Source organism: Melopsittacus undulatus, chromosome 11, assembly GCF_012275295.1.
Source record: "Melopsittacus undulatus isolate bMelUnd1 chromosome 11, bMelUnd1.mat.Z, whole genome shotgun sequence".
NCBI lineage: Eukaryota > Metazoa > Chordata > Aves > Psittaciformes > Psittaculidae > Melopsittacus > Melopsittacus undulatus.
Genome location: NC_047537.1, coordinates 2,092,418 through 2,110,621, shown reverse-complemented (window position 1 = coordinate 2,110,621; position 18,204 = coordinate 2,092,418). Strand labels below are relative to the sequence as shown.

The window sequence follows — 18,204 nt, the reverse complement described above, 5'->3', positions numbered from 1 at the left end:
CTTGGAAAGCACTGGAGTCCAGGAACAATCCCCTCCACTGCTCCGGTCATGATACTGAAGGAAATCTTTTATACTGACATTTGGCACTGTGCTGGGAACAATCAGCTCCGACACAGAGGGCTCCTTTAGCAACCTGCCAGGCCTGGACCTAACTTGCACGCAGTTATGTGGCTTTGATGCCAGGAAAACATTCACAGGATCCCATCCTTTGTGTTTTCTCTGATCAGCAGAAAAAGACTTGTTGATAGAACTCATCAGCTGTGAAACCCTGCAGCTGATCAATCCTGATCAATCTTTGTTCCCCATCTCCAGTGCACAGAGGGAGAAGCAGTTGTGGGTTTTAATTCAGGATGCTCTTGGTCCTAGTGAGCCATAAAACCACGTATGGGGTGCCCCTGTGTTCTAGTGAAGAGAAGGATTTGTTTCTGTAGCTCCCTAAGGGGATGACTTTGCCACTCAACTGACTGGAGAAGGGAAAGGTAGATCCCACTGCTGCCTCAGAGAGCTCGCTGTGAGGGGCAGCTGAGTTCCTCCATCACTCAAGCAGACACCACAAGCACTCCCAGAGTCAGGAAGTGTGCTCTGTGAACTCTCCAGCCTACTCAGACTTGTCACTTTGCTGGCAGCTACCCGAGAGCTTCCTGAACTCCTACAAGTGGAAAGTCCTATGTATGCAGCAAGTATCATCAGTAACAGAGCAAGACTGAGGGTTCTTCAGGTCTGATCAATTCTCAGCAACAGCTGAAGCAGCAAGCACCGAGAAAAGAGGGGAAGAAGTAATTGGCACTTGCCTGTAAATATAATTGTGGGAGAAAGCAATACGGAAAAAGGCTGACCCACAGTTACACTTACTCACTGTGTAATGACAATACGTCCCCTGCTGCTACTATGCACTGGGCTATAAAATGTAATAACGAGGAACTGAACTCTAACAGAGGCAATTCCTCAAAGCCACTACCTTATTTGGGTGCACGGCACGCCGCAGGTTTTCCATCCATTTATCTCGCTCTGCTGCCGAACGACACGAGAAGCACTTACTTCCTGATGAAGTCGTCACCTACAGGGAAAGGAACAGGATTATGCCTTGACCAGCACACTGCGATGTGGGGAGCGAAGGGGAGTTAGGAAAGATGCGAGTGGATCTCTTCATGTTCTGTTTTATTTTAAGTAAACAGCTTTACCCAAGCATGAAGCAACAGCCCCTAAGGCTGGTGGAAAAACAGGGCAACTCTCAGTGTCACAGAAATAAGCATGGAAGCAAATCCCAATTACTTCTCTTCTACACCAGAAAACAGCACATCATGGGCCCCCCGCATGCGATGCTTTAAACCACCAAGTTCCACAACTGAGAGTACAAATCTTTACATGAACTAAACTGCAACCACTTGGCATTCCTCCAGCCCAAAGCCTGTGACAGTAACCACCCATTCCTTGTTTCCTGCAGAACCCCAGGCCTGGGGAGGTTGGCTTCCCACCTTCCCCCTTTGTGCCCTGTTGCTTCCGAAGGCCACGCTGTGAAGAACATAGGGACAAGCACATGCACCCCACTGCTGGCAGCAGTACAAGCAGCACTTGCAGCCTGGTTGGAGGCACTGCCACTCTCAGAGCACCTCATTCCCAGCTGGGCAGAACCAGGCTGGGGCTCCTGGACATGGAGATGGGCAGTGAAGTGTTGCTGAACCCTCCTCTCGTGCTTCCAGGGGGCCTTTCTGCAGTATTTGCATGACCTTCTCTGGCCACTGGGCTTCCATAGCCGGGTTCTGAAGAAGAATGCTCACAATAGTGACATTTACAGTGGTGCAAATGCCCCTCATTCCTTATCACATCTGTGCTACCAAACGGACATAACCCTCTTGAGAGCACACTAAAGCAGCCCCAGGATGACAGGCACTAAGCATTTCTTCCTATCCATCACACCAAGCTTCCTTGGCATCCATTACTGAGCCAAGGTCTAAAAGGCCAATAGCTCCCTGCATCTTCTCACATACATGTATTCCTCAAGCCCCTTGCCTCTTCCAGGCCCTGCCGGGAAGCTGACAGCCTGTGACCATGGTACCATAGCTCTATGCTGCCCATAAAGCCCTCCACAAGCTCTGCATTCACTCCTTTTGCTGATGTCCAGTAACACTCTCTGATGCAGGCCAAATGGACATGGCTAATACTGTAAATAACTCCCCTTGAGCTTCATTTCCACCAGTCTCAAGCTGCAGAATTACTTCTGAGTACTTTATCATTTCAGAGTGCTTGTGTTCCCACACTGCACACTGGGTTATCTGCTGCTGAGAGACACAATCTCCTTTAATTTCATGTATCTCCCAGAAGCCTAACCTGTTCTTACAGCAGAGCTGGCACTTGCTAAGATTTGTCATTAGCTAACCTCAATGACAAGCTGAAGGCACTCTGCCTTTGAACACAGACATCTAACCCAGACAAAATGAGAAGAGGCCCATCCTTGTCTTCACACAGTAAATGCAAGAAATCTTCCCACCCTTGATATCCCAGAGGCTTTCTTCTGGGACATCACTCTTTCCTGTCCTAACATGCTTTTATCCTCTCCCCTGTAAAACTACATATTCTTCTGAGCACAGGCTATCTTCTATTTTCAAGAAGACTCCAAATTAGTAGGCACAGCAGTGTGATCTTTTCACTATCCCTTCATGCTTCCGTGTATTTCCAGCTTCCCATAACAAATCCAGCTTGCTCCATCTCCTGTTTGTTGCTGTGGATGCTCATATGAACCTCTATCCCTGACCCTTCACAAAGGGACTTCTGGTGGTGAAAGAGATGTCCTACTTGCAAGACTGTGCCCATGGTGTGTGATCCCTACACCCTGACCCTGCCAGAGTGTCTGGCTGTTCTGCATCTTGATCCTTTTCTTGCCTGGAAATGGTACGTACAGAGCAGCAACACCCACCTGATGCACTGCTGATGTATGGCACCATCTTAACACCGAATCACCAACACAAAAGTGCCAGAAGGACCACTTAGCAAGTGTTCAAGATGAGAACTCACACTGAAGGAACACAGAAGGTGAGCAGCAAATGAGCACTGCTCATGGGCAAACCCTCCTGCTGACGTTCTAAGGTCACAAAATTCAGTCCATACCGAGTGCTTCAAAACCAGTTAATAAAGATGGAGTAGGTCAAATACACCTTCCAGTAAGCTACACCATCAGCTCATTACCTTAAAGGCCATTTCTCACCTGGCTTTTTGTTGGGCTCTTTAGTTTTGATGGGAGTCTGGTGAATAAATGCATTTGAAAACAATGCTCTTGGATCTAGAGAACGTGGTAGGAAACCTGGAAGCTCCACCAGAGAAGAGAATTAAGACTTCTCTGATGGCTGTTGAAAGATGCTCTGTTAAAGACAAGTTCTCCTGGGTGACACGCAGAGATCCCACAGCTGCATAGAGCATTCATATCCAAATAAACAAGCGTGCAATTCAGCTGTCCTTTTCTTGAACCTGTTCATTAAATGTCATTTTTTACCAGCTCTCTGTCACACCGAATATCTGGTATATTCTTGCCACACTTAAATCAGCATATTATCACCCAGTTATTACGGTAAAATCTGTGATTCAATACTAAGACAATTACCAATTAACTAATCACTCAAAACCCAAAAGCCCTGTAACTATCATACTTCAGTGAGAGAAGAGGAACATCCTCAGCTATGAAGCCCTCTTGATCTGATGGGAATTGAAGGTCATAACTACCACATGTGACCAAAAATATCATTTTACCCGAATCAGAAATAACATCCCAGCTTTAAGCTGTGACCTACACATCACATGGCATTAGTGATCTTCATGGGGTTTTGATTATGAAGAGAGTATCCTCATCTCATGAAGACTTTGGATATGCTAGAATACTATTAATGTACAGGATAAGCTCAATTAGTAAAACTCATTCACTTCTAAATTCACATCCACTATCCACAGTCCTTGCCTGGGTGATCTCTTAAGTCACACAGAATATCTTAGGCACAGGATGGGTTCCCCAAGGTACAGATGAAAGAATCCCACAGGATTAACTACAGAAGATGATAACAGAGTTACTGGAGCTGCTCAGCTCAGGGTGTTCAAAAGGAAAAGCTGAGGCTCAAGCTGGTCAATGCCACTGTGGCCAAGCACAGAAGGACAAAGCAGCCCTGCAGAGGTGCTCCAGCTGCTCGGGGCCACGGAGCACCAGGGAACGTTTGTGCAGCTGCATTAAATTTAGTGGAGCTAAATTTATCTCTGCTAAATTCTCCCTTGCTCCAGCAAGGCCAGGGTGAGGCAACACGGGTCCAGCTGCACTGGAGCAACTACAGTGTTCTTTTCTGCTGCTCTGCATCCCCTGCTATATCCTGTGGCTGCCCAGACACCAGCACTGCAACAGGGCAAGACTTGGGTCTGCTAAGGCAGGAACAGAGCCCTTCAGTTCTAATCCATCTGCCTGGCCCAAATCACCAGGACCCCACAAATAGCTGAGCCAGGAATAGGCTCTGGGAACCTGAACTCCAAATCTGCTTCACTGGGCTAAGATGCCCACTGTGTATTTAGCACTGGCACTAGCTGGTTATGCTGACTGGGAAGTCTTATAAGGGGAAAGAAGATGATGCTGAGTAACTTTAAAATAAAAATCAATCAAGAAAACAAATAAATACCAACTGCCAAGTACTGAGACAGGAAAAGGCAAGTTTCATAGAACTAAATAAGCAGGAAAAGCCAAATGCAGCAGTTGAAAAGCTCTGCATTACTGCTGACTCCTTACCGAGGCAGAGCCCAGCTGAGCAAACAGCTTTAGCACGTCTTAATGCAGGTTGGTTGAGCTAAAGAAACAATCCCACTGCACCTCTACACAGCCAACTGCCTCCAACAGAGCCACTTGGGCTTGTTCCACTGCAGATGGCTTTGGCACCTCTCGCCTTTGTCTCCCTTTGGGTGCACTGCCAGTTCCTGCTCTGAACCTGCCCTCTCAGCACGACTCCATCTGCAGCCATCTCAGATCTTGCCATCTTCTTCTCCAAGCCATGAGGCTGCTGCAGCAGCTCAGTGGAGGAGGAGCTGTGGCTCACTGCACAAGTGAGGGCTCACAGACCTCAGCTGGTGATGGGAGCAGCTTCTTGCTGTCCACTGCCTGAGAACCCCAGCACAAGGAGAAGGTGTTGAAGAGCTGTGTAGGGCTGGCATTGCCCAACAACAGCAATGCTTCACTTCTCACTTTGAGACAGCAAACTTGGCCATTCCTGACAGATGTCCCTAGAGAACAGATCCATAACAGCCTCAAAGCAGAGCCAAGGCACTGTTACCAAGCGGCAGCAGCTTCCCAATGCTCTGTGCAGAAAGTATCTTGGTTCCTGTTGTCTCCAGGCCCTTCTCACTCTTGTGGAGGGTTTCTTTTCCAGGACATCAGCTGAGCTTCTCACTCTTCAGTATTCCCATACTCAGCAGTGTGATGGCTCTTGGCCACCAGCTTCAGTTTCCAGACTCGTGCAGACTTCAGGCAGAGCTTTCCCAGTTCCAGGCCACAGAAACCACCACAGATTCTACTGCTCTCTGCTGAGCCTCGACTGAAGGGTGGCAGCAGTCATCAACAAACCTTGCCTGCACTCAGATAAAGCAATGCTGAAGGACTCAGGATCACAGGCCATAGATGGGACCCTCAATAATGATAACTGAAGCCAACATCCAACACCGAGGTGGTCGCTGCCTGCCACCCACCAGGGATCCAGGCGATCTGCAAACCCATTCCAGTGCTGACCTCACTCTGGATTTGAAAGAGGCTCTCTGGAGATCAAAGACCAACACATTATCACAACATGACATTTAGCTCCCACCTCGGTCCTCCCTGCTGGAGCTGGCTGATGAGTAACCGTCAGTTCCAAATCAATGTCCCTTTTGTTTTCTGGCATCCTTCCTTTCCCCTGCAGGATCTGCAGCGCAGCAATTAACATGTTCTCTTTTCTGTATGACTCTTCTTTACCCAACTCACTTAAAAATAAAGATTTTCTTCCTCCTCATGAGCCACAACTTGTGCCATTTCCCTCTCAGTCAACTTTCTGCTCATATCCCTTCCCCTGCTCTTGTGCGCCGACCAGAACTGGTAAACAACTCTTTTATTACAGATGTCACATCTATTTTCCATCTAGCTTCATTTTATCTTTCTGGAGTGGAATGTAATAGAGGCCATATAATTTACAAAACTGTTCTCCTCCTGACCTGCTGTTCAATTCTACACAGAATGAACAGCACTGGCAAATTTATACCTCAGCCCACTTCTGAGTTGATGTTGGGGGCTGGTTTCTGCACGACTCTTTATGTGCTACCTGCTTATCGTGTAAGAGATGGAACTTTCAATTCGTTTCTTTCAGTGTGTTAATGTCAGGAAAGAATCTTCATCTCTCCAGCTGGATTCCTCCTGGACACTTGGACAAGGCTGTCTTCACCCAGCACTGCCCATCCAAGGGAAACCTGCAGTTCAATCCAAGCACGTATCTGCTCTTCTATGACCAATACAAAGAGGGACCCTTCCCTTCACAGTATCGCCCACCACATTACTGTAAGAAAACCACTTCCCAGCTCCATACTCAGCCACTGCCATAAGCAATACTACTTTACCATCCACAATGCAGGACAAATGATTCCCAAGACATACGACACTGAATTATCCAACAACAGACTGGTTTGTACGTGTCCTACTGCCTCCCACTAGTGCAGACCCAACCACATGCCACAGCAGATGTTAAAAGAAAATTGAAATACTCACAGATTTTTCTATTTACCCAAACAAGTGAAGCTTCAGTTTACTTGCCCAAGTCCTCAACACTCCCACTGACAACAGAACGCTAGCTCCGTGACCGTGAATAACGTCTTTGTGAGCACTGAGGAGGGATTAGCACCTTCTCCTATCTGTACGAACATGAACTATACATTTCTGCTCTGCTAATACACAGCCTGAAGTAGCTCAGCACCTGTGGTGGCAGCAAGCTCTGCTGCGACAACGGGTACAAAGCAAAGAGCTTATTGCTCTGATTTTGTGGATATGATCCTCCTTGGAAAGATGGGAGTAATTTTCTGCCTATGAAACGGCCTCTGTGTAGCAATTCAGAGGAGTAATGCTTTACAATAGTGAGAACCCATGCTCCAAGCCCACACCTGGCTCCCCAGCCAGCCCTACCACAGCAGGAATGGCCCCTGGGATGGCCAGACAGACAAACAGACAGAAAGGCTCCTTACCTCAAAGCAATAGTCTTGTCCCAGGATGCTACTGTGGACCGGCTTGATGACCACTTCTTCCTCCATACTGAGATCCAGAGCCTCAACAGCACTACTGGGACTGAGCAAAGACTCGTGGGAGCGTGATTCTTTCAGCCTCGGCATTAGATGGGATCTAGAGGAAAGAGGGAATGGGATCAGTGCATGTTTTCCTCCCCAGAATTCAGTCCATCTGTTAGCAACAACTGCAGAATATTCCTGGGAATCTTTTGCCCTGAGATAACAGAGGGCCCAGGATAGCAGGGACTGCTCCTCTGCCCCATTTATAATGTGTGAGCAGGTTCTGTTCCAGGTTTTCCAAGCCCTGATGCAGCCAGGACTACGTTATCAGAGGTGTGCAGGCTGTGGGGCTCTGCACAGCTGAACATGTCTCTAAATATCTGCCATGCCCATTGTTTCCAGGTGGGTTGTAGCTGCCCCAGCAGGTACCACTGTGCTTGTCAGACCCACAGCTGGGTCTGCAGCACCTGACTGCTGGGTCAGGAACGGGTTTACACACACACGGGGTTCCCATTAGCATCCTACTGCGCATCCTGCACCCAGACCCTACTGACAAAAGGAAGTTACCTGCAAATGGGGAGGAATTAGTGACTTTAGCCCTTGTAAAACCCCAGATCCATTTGCTCCCTGCCTGCAGAACATGCCCAGAGACCAGCACTGCTGGAGTTCCCATGCACAGGAACCCTTCTCCCTGCCAAAGCTCCCTTATCCCTCTCAGTGCTGTAGCTGGTGTCTGGATCCACACGCTACAGCCAACAACCCAAGGGCTTGTGTGTTACACCTGGGATGGGGACAGTGTGGAAAATAAGGCCATGATAGCCCTATCGATTGATCTAAATGCTCTGGAGTCCCACTGGCAGCATTTAGCAGCAGGGAGCCCACAGACAGCAAGCAGCACACCATTTTCGAGACAGCCAATACAATCAATGGTGCTGTAACTCTTAAAGCACAACCAGGGAGCTTAGGGGGAAAAACACAGCCAGGTATTCCCAGGGAAAACAACAAAAGCAGAAAGCGGCGATGGAAAAATAACTTGAGAGCAACAGGAGCAGCTGCCTCCTCTATAGCCTGCACCATGTAAAATGGTCCTACTCCAGCCAGCTCACAAAGCTCTGATCCTGGTAACTGACCTTTACATGCTCTGTAGAGCACTTTAGGGTCTTCCAAAGAGACCACGTGTCCCTCTGTCTACACAGAGAGCACAACATCTTCTTCAAAGGACACAGATAAAGGGAGTCTGAGATATTCCCAGCGCGGGTTTTGTGAGTGAAACAACAATGCTCCCAGTATGCTCTCAGCCTGCTTTGTGTGTGCTGAGTTTCGTGGTTCTCCAGAATAAAGCTGACCAAACGACAGGGAAATGTCAATAGCACATGCAAAATTCATAGCTTCCAGGGGATCACACGCCAGGCTGAACCTAGGGACCAGCCAAAGGGGATGCTAAGATAAACAGCAGCAGAAGATAAACAGGTGCTGCCTTAGATTCACCATTAAGATTCACACAATGGATGAGCCCCCAGGTGATAATGGATCAGCCTGCAGCTGGGTTCTCCAGCTGAGCATGCTAAATGGATGCTTGGAGAGCCACAGCCCCTCCGGCAGCACTGCGGGACACACTGCCCAAGGGTGCAGGACAGCACAGCCTCCAGGCATCTCCCTGCACCCACAGAGGCCACAACCAGGCCCAGCCAGAGGGGTACCCGTGAGGGCATCTGCAGGAAACCACTCATTCCTTAGGGGACAGCCCCTGGCCCTCAGATGCTGAAAGCCTGCATTAGAGCAGCCCAGTGCTGCATCAGGAGCCTTGAAGCAAAAGGCTCTCCATCCCATTAGTGGTTCTCTAAAGTACCCACTTACTCCAGATCTCTGTGGTGAATAAACTGATCTCTAGGAACTGGGCACAGTCGTTTCCCAGTACTTGGTGGTGATTTTCCATTATTTTCACAGAGAAGGGTCCATATCCTTTCCCTCTGAATGATAACTCTAATACAGGCAGACAGATGGACACCGAGAGCAGAGGTAATATCCAGCAGCTCAAGAACTGACAATACAGCCTGCTCACCAAGCCCACAAGCAGGGCAGTTAGAGTAACATCTTATTTCCATATCTGAGATGTGAAATTAGAGAACTCAACAAGCTGAGACTTGCATCCTCGTGTGGACAAATATGAATATGGATAAACTAAACCCGCACCTGGGGAGCTGTGACACGAAGATGTACCTGGCTCAGCTGGACCCCTTCATGCTGGCCTAATAAAACAAGTTTATTTGTCATGTAAAACTCCTGCAGCTGCAGGGTCCTGGGGCTGGGGGGGGAGTGCAGATGTGCAAAGAGGAAGAATTACCAAGGGAGAGCTTCTCAGGACATATTCTGTTCTCACCAGATTCAAATGTGTATTTATATCCCTTCATATTCTGCCATATGCCTCTGGGAATCCCAAAACTAATGGGACTTTCCCTAGGCAGGAGGCTGTTTGTCAGCAGGCAGGACCTGCTCCCACGATGTCTCTTACTCCTGAAGGATCAAATCCAACCCAGGTCAGCAACAGAACCATTTGTCACCAGATGCTGCTCTGCACTGAGGGAGCGCTGCAGGTCTCCAATCAGCCCTAAAAGGCTCAGCATCTGTCTGTGTATCAAGAGCTAAACGGGGAGATGTCATTAATTAGAGACTCTGGTTTGAAATCCCAGCAGAAGGGATGTGCCAGAGGCAGCCCTGGCAGAGCAGGATGAGAGCTGTCCCTGCAGAGCATCCTCCAACGGTGACTGGCCCCATCCTCTCCCCAGCTCCCTGGAACCAGCACTAATGCCATGGCACTTAACCCATGGCAGTCCAGGGGCCTGCAGACATCCTGGAGTGCAGGGAGGGCCACACACACCATCAGTCTTCAAAGGACACACAGTCCTTTCATTTTCATACCCTGTTGTAGAGCAGAGCGTGTTCCTCACGTCCTTTGATAACAACATGACATTTGCAGCAGGAGGCCATTTACTGGAAGATGTTTGCAAGTCCCTGTCACAGCCCCCACAGACTTCCTTTTGTATTAACAGCAAGAGAAAGGTCTTGCTAAGGCCGAAAGCTGCTTCCCTGACCCCGAGGTTGGGAGCACTCTGCTTACTGGAAGGACCACTCAGTGTTGCCCCACTTTGGACAAGGAAAACATGAGCTCGCTGTGTTTGTGTTACACTGAGCAAGAACTGTACTGCATCAGGCCACAAAAGATGTGGAGAGCTTCATCCAAAGATGATTTACTGGGCAAGGGCTACAAAACCCCATCAATTCCACTCCCTGATAAAGAAGTGCAGAAATACTACACACACGATGTGACAACCCCCTGGGCAGAACAGCAATACAAACAGGAGGTGGATACTCCTCAGCCCTGCCTTCACCCAGCATGGGCAGGGAGCAGCACCCACGGCAACAGAGGTACCAGAGCGCCTGTAAACTCGTGTTCTTCCTTAACCATCCAACATCCTAACAGGCAAACTCACCTGGAACATCATTTGCTTACTGTGTACATACACTTCCAAGGTGACACAGGTACTTCGTTCAGACTCATCTTTCTACCATCGCTTTTCAAACGCTGCCCCTGCAGCCATCCACTCTCCTGCTCTAATAACTCACTGTGTATTCCAGGTCCCATCCCAGCTTACGTGAGCTGATCAGATTCAGTTCCTACACTTCTGTTTTAATACAGTGGGAACGGGCGTCTGCCCAGAGAAATCTCACAGCAGGAAACCCTCCTTCCAAACAGCACGTTCGGTTCTTTTTGCCACGGGCCTTATTTTAATCCCTTTCTACTTGCCTGAAGTTCAGCTGAAATGAAGGAGGGGGAAATCTCATAAAAGACCACATTAGTTCTAAAGAGAAATAACTGCTACCGGCGCTGACCTGGAGAGTCCTGCAGAGAGGCAGCCAGTCTCTCGTTATTAAAGAAGAGGTTTACTGCCCACGAGCAATGACAGAGGATTGTTGTTCTAAATAATGAAAGCCATAAACCATTTCCATGTGAAGGGATGCCATCCCCCTCCGCCTGCTCCTCCAGAGCAGCCCAAATTAGGGATGTCAAGGTTTTCCAGGCTGTGACAGCACACCTCATCCAGCCAGGAGCTTGTGGGCTGCAGAGAATACAAGCTTGGAGGGACAATCCATTCCTCACCAAACTCCAGGCTGGATTTGGATCAATGGAGGCAGCAACCATCCCTCTGCAGCAGCAGCACCACACACACTGCCCCAGGTCCAGGCTCCATGTTCTTTCAGGAACAAAGATGCTCTGCTGAGGCTACAAGGGAGGTGAAGATGTAGGGCCTGTCTACACAGACTGCTTCTGGAATAGGTCTTGTGTATTTAAACTCATACACTCTTATTCCAGAATTGCTTTCTTGTGAAGACAAGCCCTCAAAGGGACAACCCCATACGTTTTCATTACAGAACCTCACCTGCCTGAAAGCACCCCGCTGCTGCTTCTGTGGCTTGATGATGAGAATTTCCTGTTGTTTTGGAGGGAGAGACAGAAACAAACAGGGAACCTAGCTGGGGAGCCTCAGAGGGATGGGGCAGACACCAAACCTAACACTGAAACACGGTGAAGAAATTGAAGAGCCTTTCTCAAATCTCTTACTGTTCATCCCATTAACACCAGCGGCAGTCAGCCTCTGCAAAATGCATACCTCCTTGCTGTCAGAGGGATGGGATCTCCCCACTTACATGTTTGTGACACATCTCTTGGTCAGGACACGTTCCCTGCATTCAGCTTTGCAAGGACTGACAGATCTCTCCTCTGACCAGCTGGGAAGAGGGTCTTTAGGGCAGCCCTCAGCCCCTCACCAGCACTCACCTGCTGCAGGGGTCCTGGATGCACACACACAATGAAACAGCCCCTGAGATGCACATGAGGCATCAACAGGATTTAAATCTGCATCCAGCCTGGGGATTAGGTTTTGTCCTGGCTGTGACAGAACAGTTGTCTGTGGACAACTCCCCCAAACTGATTTGCAGCATCAGATGGGAGAAGGATTTTAGCAGTCACAGATGGGAGTAAATCACAGCCCATCCTCTGCCAGCTTTACCAGGGCACACGATCGGGACAGGCTGTCCCACCCCAGGCTCGGAGCATCGCTGGTGCTGGGTACAAAGTGGTACAAACCAGTCCGATTGCTGTGTTTCCTCCTGCAGTAGCTGCAAACCAGCTCCCCTGCCCAGCAGCAATCCCCACATCAGCACCGTGACTGCCCCTGCCCAGTGCTGACTTCTCCCAGTCTCCTGACCCCTGCTGAGATTCTCACCCATTCCTCCCCAGTGCCTCATCCCGCTTCCATTGAACAAATAAACACCAAAGTGATGTTCTGGGAATAACCAAGAACACCACAAGAGCACGTGCAGCTCCCAGAGGATGACAGAATGTTTTCCTTTCCTGCAGGACAGGATGCAGAGATGAAGTCTCAGCACGCAGCACATCCCTCCCCATGTTCTGCTAACCTGAGCTTCCTCCTGCAGGTCTCTAGATGCCAGCAGCTCCCTCTGCCCTGGCAGGGCTATGGGGGCTGAAGCAGAGGGGGATGGATGCTCTGTAGCCTTTGGGGTTGCAGGTGCTGGGGGACACCACTCAGAGCACTAAGGACATGAACCTGGTGCTGCCTCTTACCCTCCCTAACGCAACACCTTGGCTGAGCCACACGAAGGACATGTAATTAAACTAAGTAACACCTGCCCTTGTTTTTAGGCTGTGCTCAGTTTTAACCAGCAGCACAATTAATTACATTCAAAAGGACTCTCTCAGCCCATGCCAGATTCCAAACGTTGTTTTTGCCAACCCGAAGGATGATTTTATCCCGTGACATCCACCTGAGCGTGGCCATTTGTTTGTTTAACACTGTGCCAACGCCAGGTTTGGCAGCAACAAACCTGCAAGTCCAGCACAGGGTAACCAGCAAGGACATGGGCTGTGTTTGTAACATGTAACATGACGGAACTGCAAAAGCAAAACGGATCAAGAGCAAGAAGCAAAGGATGGTCCGAAATATACCTGAGTTTCAATGACCACAACGTGAAGAAGCCGAGGGAGTAAAACTCCTCCCTCTTTCCCAAGAGCAGGGTGGCACCACCATCTCTTTCAACAGAAAGCAACACTTGATATAAAAGAAAATCACCTTTTCTTATCCCATCAGCCTAAACCAGCATAAACAGTGCCACATCTGTGCACATCTGATGCAGACAGCAGCCACAGACCCAGCGCTTCCAATCTGGAGCTCCAACCATAGCAAGGCTCTGAGAACCAACAGCAGCCTCGGGGTGAGCAGGGACTGCAGAGCCCCCAAAACACCCGGGGAACCTCTACGGAGGCACAGGCAAAGCCAGGAGCCCCGGATCCATCCCAGAGAAACCCAGGGTGCTCCCGGGATGCACCCGGGACAAGTTCCCGGCGGGGATAAAGCGGTTGGTTTCTATCCCTGAGAATTGTGCTGAGTGCGAGCCTGGCAGCAGAACCGCACAAGAACTGAAGCAGAAGGCAGGGTCTCTGCTCCCGGACTGACCGTCAGGAAACGGAGCACAAGCCCCATCTCCCGCACCACACCGGGGCTGCCGCCCGAGCCCGAGCCGACGCTTTAACAAATACCGATGAAAACAAATTCTTAGCGCAGCGCATCAGGAGCGCAGCTAAAAATAAGCGAGAGGAGGCGGCCGGGGCCGAGGGCGGCAGCAGCCGCAGCGGCCTCACCCCGGCCCCGGCCTCACCCCGGCCCCGGCCTCCCCGCACCAGCCCCGCTGTCCAGCGCCGCCCGACCCCGCCGGCTCCGGCCCCGCTCCCCCGCCGAGCCGCGGCCGTGCGCGGAGCCCGCACTCACCCGCAGGGCCCGGTACCGGTGCCGGTCCCGCTCCGCCTCGGCCATGCCGCGCTCCGCCGGCCGGGCCGCCCCCAGCCCCGCCGCCGCCCCGCCCCGCTCGGCAGCCGCGCCGCTGCGGGCCCGCCCGATTGGCTGCGCTGTAGCTGGGCAGAGCGCCCCGGGCCCGCTCCGGTTCCCGGCTCCCGGCTCGGGGGGTGCGGGCCGGGAGCGCCTCCAGCCGCCGCCCGCACCGTGTCCCGCGGAGCCGCTCACCCCTCGCTGTGCCCCCGCCTGTCCCGTGCTCATCGCGCTGTGATCAACCCCGTCCTCAGCCTCTGTTCTCCCCTTGCTGCCTCCCTCCTGCCCGGCCCGGTGCTCCCCGCGGGGCCGTGCCCGCCGCCCGCCCCGTACATGCCATTCCCGTGTTGGGAAGCCGAGGCACTGACCTCCGCAGCAGCGCAAGCCAGAGCAGGGAGTAGCGCCTGCAGCAGCAGCCGCCCGCTCCTGCGTGAGCCATGACCCGCAGCCCGGCCCCGCATGGGGCTGAGCGGCGAGGCTCAGAGCCCGGCCGCGGGGTGGTTTAAGTGCAGAGTCACGACACACGGGGCCCGGAGCAGCAGGTAAGTGCGGGAGGAGGAGGACGAGAGGCGGCGGAGAACAGAGGGGATGGCTGCGCAGCATGGTCCAACTGTCCCGATTGCCACCATCCTCACCCAGCCCACGCCGACACGTTCCCAGAGCCAGACTGCTGCTGTCATCCTGGCGTATTCAAATGCCTCCATTACTCATCAAGAACAAAGTAGGATATCGAGTAAATGAAAAGCCACCGCATGGCACCGTCCCCTGCCTGCTACTTAGGGCTGCTTCCTTCTCCACTCTTCAAAGGCTGCCGTCCATGTCTGCAGCAGAGCAGAAATCCTCCAGCTGGGGCAAGGCTGCTCCGGATCAGGGAGGAAGCAGGTACCAGGGCTGCGAACGCTGGTCAGCATCGGAAGGGAAAACAAGAGCACAGGTACATATCCCTGATCGGAACGAACGCTCCAGGTTTCCCCACATCAGAGGGGAAGGAAGCAGGTCTTGGAGTGGGATATAGGCAGGTCCTGCCCAAGGCAGCAGGCACAAGTCTTGCCTCCTCCAGTGACTTCCAAGCCGGATTCCTGCCCGGATTGTGCCTCCAGCCAGCACCACCACGCACAGCACTGACAAACGGGTCAAACCCTGCAGGTTCTCTGCCCAGTTCTGACACTAACTCCCTGCATATCCTCTGCTCCTCAGCCAGAGAGGTGGGCAGGACCCCCTTCCAGCTCCAAAGGATCCAGGAAATGTGCAGAACTGCCAGCATTGCTGCTGGGCTTGAATAATCAGGAGCACTGTCTATCACCTAAGGCCACTGAGGTCCTTCCTTCCATGGTAAACGGGACCCCACTGTGCCCAGGGACGATGGCATCAGCTCAGCAGCCCCAGTCACTGTGCTCCTTCAGGAAGCACAGGCAGATCCTTTCTTTCCCCTTGCACTCTGCAAACAGTGCTCTGCATTTAGCACATTTTACCTCATTTCTACCTCCCCCCATTCCCCCCAGCAGCGGTTTGAAGTTCTCTCACCCTTTGCTGGCAGCTGCCATGCAGAGAGACAAGCTCACTGTCCTTGATCTGCTTTTCAGGGCTTCTATAAAGTAGGGCACCAGCATCAACCCAGCGTCAGGCTTTTGATACATTGCTGGAGTAGCCAAAAATAATAACAGGCAGCTTCAGTCAATCTTCTCTTCCTCAGTCTGCAGTGGCAGCAGCACAGGGGTCCTTTGTGTGCCAGAGCAGAGGTGTGGGGCACACCGGACTGGAATCCCACTCAGCATCCCCCAGCCTGCGAGCTGGGCTCACCAGCAGCACCCATAGAGCGCAGCAGGGTCCACACCAGGGAGCCTTTGCCTTGTGGGGTCCCCTCTCCTGCAGCCATGCTTTGCTCCCCGTGTTTCCTTTAGCACCTTATCTCCCTTGCTGTGGTGGAACGCTAAGGTCAAGTTACCGTTTTACCAAGGCTGTTATCTTCCTGGCAAGGCAGGAAAAGGCAGAGCCTGAACTTTGGAATGAGCCCTCAGAGAGGCAACAGGACAGGAGAACCAGGTTCTCTGCAGCCCAGCACTGGAGTATTCTCTGCTGCACATTCAGACACAGTACGAGGACAGTCTGGAAGGAGGTAGGGAACCCAGTAAGCACAATGTGCTGTTGGCCTGCGATCCAGCAGGAAGCAGATACACTGGGAATGGTGGCAGCTCCAGGTGACGTAAGGACCCAGCACAGCTGCACTGCTGCTGCCAGATGACATGGCAAGATCCAGTGAAAGAGCTGGGAACTGCCCAGTTGGATTTCCCCTGTTCCAGACCTGAATTCCAGAAGGTCAGTCCGTGCAGGACTGGCACAGGAGCCTGGCATTGGGAGATGAAGTAATGTGTGACGTTGGAACCCATCCTGCTGCGCTTTCCCACCTCCACAAATAACATGTTTCCCACCAGTGATGTGCTGCCATGGCCCTGCCCCAGCCATTGTGCTGGGCTTGGGTTGGTTTCTAAAACACACAGCTCCTTGGGGCATGCACAGGTCAGTCATTCCCCCCATAACCTCTGCAGACCAGAGCCTTGGGGATGGCTCTTTCCCCGTCCCCATGGAGTGGGAGACCATAAAGAAGCCTCACTCCATTGGCTCAGTGCTGAAATACAGCTGCAGTGAGCATTGCCACCACCAAAAAGCAGCTAATTTTGTTCCAAGCCAGCTTCCTTCAATCAAGCTTGTACCTCATTCCTCATTTGCACAAGGTGGTGTTTCCCTGCCGACTGTTCTCCCCACAGGCAGCTCTGAGGGTGATACACGGGTGTACAACAGTCAGAGCTATTACTACCATTGCCAACACCAGCATCCTCCCAAGGCACAGTATGTGACCTTTTCCCCTTCTTCACATTTGCACCTCCTGTTCCTGTGGGATCCCAACACCTACCCAGTGACTCACTGTTTAAGAAGCAGCACTTGTCATCACAGGGCAGGTAACACAACACCTTGAATGGGTTATTACAGCCATTTCCATTCACAGTTCAGGGATTATTATCTATATTATTTCTAGTCCTCTTTCTCTGGGTTGCTCTTCCTCCTTGGTCCCAGCCAGACCTGGGTTATTCCCTTTCCTCAGCTGGATAGAGGAGGATGGTCAGGCACTGCTTTGCCTCCAGTCCTCTGGGCAATGACCTTTCCAAACCCCTGCTGTGTTTACCCTTTTGAGCTCTTAAACCCAGGTATCTCTCACTCTTTATTGACTGTGAAGCCAGTGCTTTATCACCACACTGTCTATCACCGGGGAAAAATGAATGCCCTAAAAACCATGAAGAGTTAGCAGTGGAAGGGACTGTGACTATCCACATTTATTCCAGTTTTACAGTTAAGATCAAATACCTGGTGATGCTGTAAAAAGCAGTTTGAACAATCCCATATTTCAGCCTAACTAACATGAAAAGACATGTCACTGCAGAGCTGGTAGTGGGGTGGCCACGGTCATCATTGTGGGGGCCTTCTGACGAACTCTCCAGTGCCTGTACCACAACCTACAGCATCATCAAGCAACATGAGATTTCACTGCAGGTATCATTAAACCGGCTGTCAGGACTCCCAGTGTTCCTCCATCAAACCACACATTCACATGGAGCTCAACAGCCTGAACCCTTGGCTGCGTTTGTGTCTGGTTTGTCCTTCAGTTCAGTTCCAAGCAGGTAATTTGAGGCTGAGGGCACAGAAATGCCCCAGGCTCTGCAGCCAGCTTAAACAGGGGTTTAGTAAAGATTCCTTCACCTGCTCTATTCCAATGGGCTGGATGCTCACAAGAGCCAGGCTGCAGCCACGAAGCAGAATTGACCTCTGGACTTCCTAAGAACCAGGCACCGTGTCCAACAGTATTTACACTGAAAGAATATTTAACCTCTGCCTAACGCTGCCTTTTACACCGTATTTCATCACAGCTGGGCAGTGGGTCTGGACCAGCCAATTTCTCTTTCTGCTTGTAATTAGCTTCACTTTTCTGCTCCCCTGAACAAGCGTTAGGCTTTCCTAATCCCAATCACCAGGAAACCTGTCTTTGCTGAGA

The 18,204-nt window shown here is 51.2% G+C and overlaps 1 protein-coding gene across 8 annotated transcripts in view; it reads right to left on the bottom strand.

Annotated features, from left to right (window-relative positions):
• Positions 1-18,204, bottom strand: part of DAB2IP (DAB2 interacting protein) — a 131,347-nt gene that overhangs the window by 34,943 nt on the left and 78,200 nt on the right. For 5 of the 8 annotated variants that reach the window (XM_034067921.1, XM_034067919.1, XM_034067918.1 and 2 more), the window contains 2 exons: positions 7,219-7,372; positions 959-1,057 (listed from right to left, as the gene is read on the bottom strand). In XM_034067921.1, the coding sequence (XP_033923812.1) occupies positions 959-1,057; positions 7,219-7,372 (253 nt within the window). The other 3 variants (XM_034067924.1, XM_034067922.1, XM_034067923.1) reach the window with 3 other exon arrangements.